Genomic DNA, 10,233 nt, shown 5'->3' on the forward strand with positions numbered 1-10,233 from the left:
ATCTTCACTAGCCGGTCGCTTGCAGTTATTAATTTTTTTCTATTTACGGGAAAATCTGTTATCAGTTGTTAAGGCCTTATAAAAACTCGCTTAATTTCACCAATAGCCTTTAAATTCATGTCGAGATGAGCCGCGTAGCATGTGTAGTACGCTGTTCAGCCGCCTTTGGCGCTCCAACAGAAGTGACTTACATTCCCAGTGAGAAATGGGTGGTGGAATCCACGTGGAACCCACGTGTAATCCACGTTGAGAGGTGGATATTTGGTGGTGGTGGATATTGAGTGGTTGGACCCACGTGGAATCCACGTTGATTTCAAGTGGATTTGTGGTGATTATCATAAAATGTTAAACAGAATTTCTAATTTGTGGAACTTAACTCTCTGGTGACATTGCGTCATTTATCATCCTGAAACCACGCTAGTTATGTGAAAATGTATCGCACATTCTATTTTTATATAATTCGTGGAAAGGCAGCCATGAGAGCACATGAAAAATCGTAGACACATATATAGAAGGTTTAGATATAGAGTGGTTGAGGTTTTAATGGTTTTAGGACAGCACCAACTGCTGTTTTAATTTTTCCACCATATTTCCACGTGGGTTCCACGTTGATTCCATGACCAAAAACACGTGGTATCCACGTTAATTCTCCACGTGGGTTCCACGTGGATTCCACCACCCATTTCTCACCCCAGTGAGAAATGGGTGGTGGAATCCACGTGGAGATGTAACGTGGATACCACGTGTTTTTGGTCGTGGAATCAACGTGGAACCCACGTGGAAATTTGGTGGAAAAATTAAAACAGCAGTTGGTGCTGTCCTAAAACCATTAAAACCTCAACCACTCTATATCTAAACCTTCTATAAATGTGTCTACGATTTTTCATGTGCTCTCATGGCTGCCTTTCCACGAATTATATAAAAATAGAATGTGCGATACATTTTCACATATCTAGCGTGGTTTCAGGATGATAAATGACGCATGTCACCAGAGAGTTAAGTTCCACAAATTAGAAATTCTTTTTAACATTTTATGATAATCACCACAAATCCACTTGAAATCAACGTGGATTCCACGTGGGTCCAACCACTCAATATCCACCACCACCAAATATCCACCACTCAACGTGGATTCCACCACCCATTTCTCACTGGGTTTGTGCTATCTGGGAAAATATGTTTGCTTATTGCATTCAATGATTGTTTGTTTGGCTTTTACCAAACATGAGAACCAAAAGAAATCACTTTTTAAGCTATTTTGGTACAGCGCTGTCATGCGGACTATTGAAACTTTTTTTCGTTGAACGTGGCCTTCTAAATTAGGGTGCACCTTATCAGTGGTGCAGGGAGGGGGGGTTTTGGGGGATAAATTCCCCCCCCCAGAGCTCTGAGAAATGCTTAAGTTTAATCCATTTTACTTATTTGGAATGATATTACTAATAGAATAGTGTAAGGATTATTACGTTATCCCTCAGAAAGCCGTAAAACTCGCCATTTTGAACCATCTATCTTAAAATTCCGCAATTTATTAATCTCGCTACTACCGCTTATCCTGGTGGGTATACCATACCCCCAAACACCCCTGTATTAGTTGCACCTAAACCACCCCAGCCTTAACACTTTGAGTGATGGCTGCTAAATTTAAAGCCCTACTGAAAATTCCAGCCATTTTTTACTATATTTGTACATTTTTTAAAACATCAGCATCAAAAATATATCTATATCGATGTTCATTTCAATAAAAATGGACTTTACTCTTCTCTATGAATGAGTTGAATCACATTTATTGCTAATTTTTAAAATATATAATTTAACAATGAAAACCTACTGTTTTTGAAAATAAAAAAGTTGCAACATATGATGTACCGCCATAACATGCGTAATAATTTTTTTAATACGCTCAATTTGAACTATTTAAAGCATGGAAATCATAAAAAAGAGTTGTTCCAAGCAAAGCATTATAAATCCTGGATCACGAAAAGGGTCATTGCACCCTCAACGAACGATTCGATTGGCCCAAAGAATTTTCACACTAAGTGGCCCAAGATGAGGGTGCCGGTAGCTATAGAGGACTATTCGTCCTCAAGACATTAATTGAACTCTTTTTCCATCGAGCTGTTGATTTTTGAAAAAACAGAACCCCTAAGCAGTAAACTGGAAAAGTACCACGGGCGAAATATTACGGCTTCACGCATACAAAGCCAATTGAATGGAAAGAAGGATTAAAAGGGCGTAATATCACGTCCATGGCACGCAAAGTGTTAATTCCTGGCTGCGCCCCTGCATCTTATATGCCATCAAATACGCTGTTTGTTTACTATTGACATACCTTAATGAGTAGGAAGTCTAATTCTTCACGCTAATTATTAATTTAGTTCAAATTTGAATGATACTACATAATTTTTCATGTTACTAATTTTGCATGAAATGTACTTAAAAGGGCAATTGCCCGTTGATCTTGAATTAAAAAGGAAAGGATTAATTGTGGTATCGCCCTGTTGCGTGGACCATTGAAACTTTTTTTTCTTGTGTGTGCCCTTCTAAATAAGGGTGCACGTCAAATAAAAAATAGATCATCATCGCGGAAAATAGATATCGTCATTTAAAAATCTTAAAGCTTGAAATACGTACTACAGGAGTGAATAATCTTTTGAATTAGGCATTTAAAAACATAGGAAACCACCCTTTTGAAGGGTTAATGTAACTTTTCTCTTTTGATGAAAGGAAGTCCACATGATCTAGTATGCTTGCACCGATATTTTCGTTTTGAAAAACTGAAGCATAAGTCAAACATGCTTCTATTCGCTACACTTTTTAGGCTGCAAGTTGATCTATAATCTTGTTCTCACTTGTAACAGCAGCCGTGCCAAAATTGGCACTGAAAACAAGTCTCTAAGTAACTTGGAAATGCATATATCAAATAGAAATTAAGTTTAGCAAAAAAACTAGCCCTTAAAACATTGCCGAAGGTAATTTAATTATCCTGCCCTTATGGCAAATACATGTACAGGCGGTCCTCGACTTTCGTACACTCGACTTTCGTACAATTCGCACTTTCGTACGTTCAAAATTGACACCTTTTACTCGACTTTCGTACGCTGAATTCGGACTTTCGGACGTTGGTCTGCAATTTTTTTAAAATTCCCGCGATGTTTATTGCGCATCCCAACATTCAATTGTTTCAAATGCCAGTATCGGCAGTATATGCGAACAATACGAACATATATAATGAAGGGAACTGTGGGAACTGTTGGTAATTGACTCTAATCTAGGTGATTTATTTGGGAGAGAGACTGCCTGCTGTAGGCTCCTTTATCAAGGGAAGGAGAAAGCCTTAATGGAAGATATTTTCAAAAGAAGTTGACTAGACATCATCGAATAGCTTTCAATAAAACTAGTAAGATCTTCTTTCTAATTGTGTTTTTTCGTTTGAGTGCTGTTTAATTCATGTAGTACACCTTCAGCAACGATATTGCACGAAATATCACCCGAATTCCGTTTGTCTTTTTTGAATAACATGCGGAATATACGCGATCACGAATATGTCACCTGCCAAATATCGAATTTTGGTGTAAAAATTAAAAGGTATCCAGAGTGCGGGTTCAACAAATACATTTTGTTATGCTTCTTGATATGTCCTTTTATTTATAGTGGACGTAATAAGTGGAATGTCAACTTAAACGCCAAGAGGAAGTTTCACTCGATAGCCAACGGAGTTCTTGTTTTTTGAACTTTTATTTGCATTTTCTGCGTATTTTCGAAAGAAATTAGATGATTTGAGGAGTTTTATTAACACATTATTAAAATTAAGTCAATTGAAATGAATTCCGTGAAAAAAAAGGTTTTAGTACGTATATTCCGCTCTTTTGGAACGTAACCCCTAATTAGTATGGAAGTCAATGGTTCGACTTTCGTACATTCGACTTTCGTACAAGTTTTCGGGAACGCATTGTGTACGAAAGTCGGGGACCGCCTGTATGTTAAAACTCAGAATTATGAATCTTCTTTTTTTTTCAGGTGGGGACAATGTATGCCCGTCCAGCTGTAAAGAGTCCAATGGCCCAGTTAACGAGCCTCAAGTCGACGCTTCGCAGTCGTTCCCTGGAGGGAGCGGAGTCTGGGTCGGAGTCTTCGGTGTGCCAGGAGGCGGTGGTCCCGAAGAGGCGTCGCCAGCTGCAGCCCAGGAGGCGGCAGGATCTCGGAACAGTCCCGCAACTCAAGTCGAAGCAGAAATCGGTGACGGATTCCGTCGGTCCCGCTCCGGTGACGACGCGCGGGACCATTTCGGCCATATTTTTCGGCCGTAAAGGCGGACTGATGTAGTGAGGTGTTTGCACGGCGTTTGTCATTTGTCATTCCAGGACGGGATCGTGGAAGGCTTCGTACTCCACCATTGCTGACGAGAGTGTTGAAATGAGGTGATTTTTTTTAAACCTCGTGCATTTTCAAAGGCTTTACAGAGGTTATATTCAATTGTCACGCTGGAATGGGATTTTTAAACTAATCCCTTTCTGAGCTATGAAACCGGAATGAATTTAATCGCAAAATGAGGCAGGCATTTTTAAAAGCTAGTACAGGTAGTTTGTATTTATTACACTTTTCATTAAACCATTCATTTGCCAAGCGTTGAAGTTTAAAATGTGGTGCATTTTGGGACCAGGTATTTATTTAAGGCTTGTACAATCAAGTTGTCCTGTTTGGAGGATAGAAGGTTCACGTTTGTAACACTGAAGTTTGAAATTATGTGATAAACAAGACCTGGTGCTTCTTTGCAGCTCGTACAATCAGTTTTCATGAGTCTCAGCACAGCAGAATAGTTTTACGGTTCATCTCTGTAGTGTTGAAGGCTAAAATTGTAAGGTTCAAACTTAACTAATGGTTCAAAATCAACAGGGTTGCTCTTGCAACGATTGAAGGTTGAAATAAACGACGTCATGCTTGTTATAAGCTAATAATAGTATATTCATTTGTTACACCAGGGCTATATTATGTATTTAAGAATTTACTTTCAAAGTTTGCAGAGGTTGCAATGAACTTGTACACTAGACTAGATGCTTTTAAAAGCCTGTGCCTTTTAATTTCACAATGCGTTTATGAGAGCACAATGGTAAAACAAAATCGGTTTACCAGTAGCCGTTAGTTAGACCAAACCGTGTGGCTATCTTTGAGATGAATCAGGGTTACATCTCAACGTAAGGGTATGAAAAAGGACTTTTATCCGATTTTATCGTTATAAACTATCTAGAACAATTATTTGAAGTCCTTTATCCAGGCATATTTCCTTATAATTTCGAGAATTATATTTTCTGATACAACACACGTTAGTTTTGTTCATTGGGAAACGTGAAGAGAGTTAGGCAAAATTCTATTTTTTTAGGTAGACAGAAAAAAAAACTTTCAGCAACAATAGCAAGGTAGCAAGTTATTTTTTAATATTCACATGACCGTATGTGGACAAAATGGCCGCCCTGAGACGAAAAATTAGTAATTATTCGTTTAAACCTTCTGCGATGGAGACAGATGGTAGATAAGGCCTGTTGTGGCTTTTTCCTACATGCTTCTAACAACTTTGTGCAATTGAAATGCAATTGTGGCATGATTTCAACATATTAATTCATCTACACAAAATGGCTGCTGTAAAATAAATACGACGTCATATTTATGGATGAAGGCAGCTTTTATTGCCTATTGTGGCTGTTTCCTGCCCGTATCTAATAATAATCTTCAATTTTCTTTATTAATTGTTTCGTTGATGATTCAGCAATATATTTTTGACAAAAATTGATTTGAAAAATGGATTCAGGTACAAGATTTTTCATATTTTGTACATGATTTACTAATTATTTAAACATTGCCCTCATACAATCTATTTATTTTCAAGCGATGAACTCTTATTGGGTAATTGATGATATTTTTGTTATTCGGGTACAGTATGTGTTCAAATATTTCGTTCCTAATCGCAAATGTATTTACTTTTATCCTGCTGGTTCAGGAAAGAATTACATAAATGCAGGCAGCTATCTTATATCTTATGTTTTCTTACTTCTCATAGCTTTTTGTTGGGATAGTATGTGATTGATGGGTACCGAACAGTTTGTTTTATGTAAAGGAAATGTTCATTTTGCAACTTTTATTTGTTGATTGATAAGATGCTGTCTGAATTTGCGAGTACTTATTTTTCTTTTAAATATTTTTTGAATTGCGTACTGCCTCAACGTTACTGTGATTTTTTGGTATATTGCTTCTAACTTTTCCGCTAGACAATTTGCGACCTCTGTTAGGTCTCCGTACTCATTGCATTACCTTTTACTTAACGAAGTCTTATTGTTTTCATGTACACATATTCAATAATAATTCATTCTTAAGGTTCCTGTAATTTTGAGCTAAACATACATTTGTTTTGCCATAAGGGCAGGATAATTAAATTACTTTTTGCAATGTTTGAAGGGCTAGTTTTTCTGCTGAACTAAATTTCTATTGGGTATATGCAGTTTCGAGTTGCTGAGAGACTGTTTTTCAATGTCAATTTTGGCACGTCTGCTGTTACCAGTGAGAACAAGATTATAGATCAACTCGCAGCCAAAACAGTGTAGCGAATAGAAGCATGTTTGACTTATGCTTCAGTTCTTCAAAAATAAAATATCGGTGCAAGCATACTAGATCATGTGGACTTCCTTTCATCAAAAGAGAAGTCTGCATTGAGAGAGTTTTACAGAATGACGTGGCGTAAGGTATATTACCTGCATATTTAAACACAAAACGGTCAACATTTGAACATGAGGTATTTGACGTTTTTGGGTAATTTGGAGCTTTCGAATTTTTACCGAACAAAGATTGCTTCTACATATTAAAAGGAAAAGTTTATGCCTGGCTAGTAAGTGTCGCATGTATCCCAGAAATCAAGGTGGAAATTATCAGGACTCTTGTCTTCAAGTCGGATTTGACGAAAAGCTTTGTTGCCATTAAGATTTTTGCAGAACATCCCGCTGTAAATAAATTCTCAGGCTATCCTAGCAGTGTCCACTTTCAGATGAGTGGTTATACTATTAAAAATGGGAAAGTTATCTCTCAACATTAACATAGGGCCTGCTTTACTAGCAAAAACAATAATCCATTGCTAGGAATCGAACCTTTTGTTGTTGTTGCCCTGTATTCAGTGTATGGTGCTGCCTTGTTTGCGGTGCACCTTAAAAAAAATGTCGATAAATCAAAAGAGGTTGTGCAATTTGTGTAAATGCATGTAAATATGTAAAGAGACACGCATCGGTTGTATATATATGCATAGATTGTAATGTGATTGTTTCTGCATTGATTTTCAACGGGAAGTGAAGGTGTAAATAGACTGAACGGTGAGAAGACTCAACAATTGATCCTTAAGCTGAGTTAATTGTTGGCATAATTCTTGAGGCGGTTTTGTGAAGGCTGAAAAAATGAGGTGATGATAATTTAATATCCATTTGATGTTAACTAGTAAAGCAGTTTTGTATAGGATGATGAAACCTGGTACACATGGGTTTATGAATCGATCTTCTCTCTGCCTAGTGAGGATAATATTGCATGAACAAAAGTTGTATACTGAGTAAACAAGGTTAGCAACTATAATCACCTTGAATGGAACTGGTTAGAGTGAAGCCCAATGACGTCATTGGTAGCCATATTTTTTTGGAAGCCATCTTGTTTTTTCTGACTGCCATCTTGTCCACTTTTTTTAATTTATCAAAATAAATGCTCAGGTTGTTGGAGTATGGCTAATCAGCATATCATTTTAAGATGTATATACGAATAAACCAAGTAAAGGCTTTTTAATTATTTTTAATATAAGAAAAACATGAAAGTAGTAAAGGACGAAGTAAACTGTCCATACTCAAAAGCTAATTATTTTAGTTTTTTCACCTAATCATGCGTCTTGTTAGTACGAAAATTTAACTGCCCTCCTTCAGGCATTGTGATCTGCCTTGGAGCAGAAATTTATGTGAAAATTAGAAAGTCTAATCGTAGAATAGCATGAAGAATCAAAAAAAAACAATTAATGCTTTTGGTTACAGTTCCAAAATGGCTGACATTCTTATGAGGCAAACATGTGTTTCACATGCCACCTATGGGAATACATAGGCGTTTCCATTCTAGGTCATTAAATCTCGTCGAAACAAGGGTACAAAGTTTTGCTCATGTGCTGAGCTAACTTTTCACAAAATTAAAATTTTTTTCACCCGAATGAAAAATAATTTTTGAGGATTAACATTGCCTTGTTTTCTCTATTTATGCTATGTTTCACTTAGGCACTGAGAAGATTGCGTTTTTTGTTAGAACATATAGTTCCCTTTAGCAACTCCCAACTTGAGCTAATAGCTGTTGACATCAAGTAAATAAATAGATGATGAAAGATGGCCGACAATCGAAAAGCCTCATTTTCAGTATCTTCATTGTTGTGTTTGCATTGGAAGCTTGTGTTTCGAGAAGTATCGGGATGGAAGTGTGCATCGTGTGAGTTTGAATGATGGGAATACGACAGTTGAGTGCATATTGAATGTTGAATGAATATTTATTGAGTGATCGTGAACGTAACTGGCTTTCGTGAGTGTGTGATAAGTTTTTTCACATGGTACGAAAAGTTTGTGATTCAAGTGACTTTTTTTGTGACAGAGAGGGAGGAAGAGAATTGCAATTAAAAAGAAAGTAGACTTTTTAAGTTGGCTCAAAGTTGTTTTTTTTAACAAAGCCAAATGCTTCTCTCTCCTCCTTTGAAAAAAAACTAGTTAACCATGGTAAAGTGCAATATTTTTATGTTGTAAAACTATGCAAAGGTTAAAATAATCCTTCTGTGACCGTATCTTTACTGTTTTTCAACTTATTTTGCTAATATCTGCATCAATTCTCTGCAAGTTGAAATGAAATTAATATCGGTCAGAAATATTAGTTCAATGTATCAAGTGGAGTGAACCATTAACATAAATTCAGATCAAAATTGGTCGCTATAGTCAAGAATGGTTTCTGAAACAAAAGAAAATTAATTTGAAACAATTTTTTAAGGTGGTCTCATAGAGTATAATCCCAACAAACAGCTTAAAATCAGTTTTAATAATTTATGAATTGAATGAAAAACTATTGGAGGACTGTTGTATTTCAAAAATTTTAAAATAAAAATCAGTTGAGTGACCATATTACGTAAAAATGAGTTGATTGCCAAGTTATTTGCTTACTACAGTAAAAATTTGGTTGAAAACTTTGATAAAAATCGTATTAAATTTGATGTTACGTGGGATGAATAGAAAAACAAATGGCGGACTGAAATATGTGTAAATTATATGTTGGTTTGAAAATCGTTTGATAAAAATTCAGTTGAAAATGAATACTGCATTGAAAACTTGGATGGAAAAAATGATGAAAACTTGGATAAAATTCACATAAATTTTGATGTGGTTGAAAATTAGTTGAGAATCGGTTGGCTGCATTTAAAATTGTTTCCGAACATTTGTGTGAATAAGTCGCAGAAGTGATTATTTTTTACCTTTTTCGACGAAAAAGAAGTGTCGAATTGTATAAAGTTACCCTCGATTGATTTTTGCGGAGTGTGCATAAGAGTTGTAATATATTTTGTAGGCTAAGGTTTTTTCGTTTGACACAGTTTGTGCAATTTATCGATTGAGAGAAAAAAACCTGTAATTTTAAGGCAAAGACTGTTGCGCCCAATGTGGCCGTTGTGGTGCTTTGCTGGTTTGTTGTACAAGAAATTGAAGGGTACACATTTTTTTGCATAGAATTGTGCAATAGTAATTTTGTAGATATGATGATAATTAAACAATGGTAAACATTGCATAAACAATTTGTATTGATTTTTTTATAGGTTTTATCCAATTCTTAAAAAGAAGAAAAATATTTATAAAAGGTGATTGAAATGTTAATTGAGTCTATTGAGATCTCCTCTATTAACTATAGTAAAGATATTCATCAAATTGTTGTCAAAGTTGCAATCAACAATACGGATCTGCTAACTGCAAAATTGACGTGGGCACCCTTTAAAGCCTACGGTTCGACACATATTGGTTGTCATGATGGCCCGATGTTCAACTCTATGACCTTTGACCCTCATTGTGACCCTCGGAGGTTAAAAAAAATCAACAATACGGAATTATGAAATACAAAACTGACTTTGGCACCCTTTAAAACCTATGGTTCGACACGTTGGTTGTCATGATAGTCCGACATTTACGATGGTGACCTTTGACCTTTGTA

At 36.1% G+C, this 10,233-nt stretch overlaps 1 protein-coding gene across 1 annotated transcript in view; it reads left to right on the plus strand.

The window, feature by feature from the left end:
- Positions 1 to 9,820, plus strand: part of LOC124172978 (trafficking kinesin-binding protein milt) — a 251,480-nt gene extending 241,660 nt beyond the window's left edge. The window contains exon 23 of the mRNA XM_046552508.1: positions 4,018 to 9,820. Coding sequence (XP_046408464.1) covers positions 4,018 to 4,323 — 306 coding nt within the window. The 3' untranslated portion in view covers positions 4,324 to 9,820. The remainder of the gene's footprint in view (positions 1 to 4,017) is intronic.
- Positions 9,821 to 10,233: the final 413 nt, after the last annotated feature.

Source organism: Ischnura elegans (assembly GCF_921293095.1).
Source record: "Ischnura elegans chromosome 13 unlocalized genomic scaffold, ioIscEleg1.1 SUPER_13_unloc_3, whole genome shotgun sequence".
Lineage (NCBI taxonomy): Eukaryota > Metazoa > Arthropoda > Insecta > Odonata > Coenagrionidae > Ischnura > Ischnura elegans.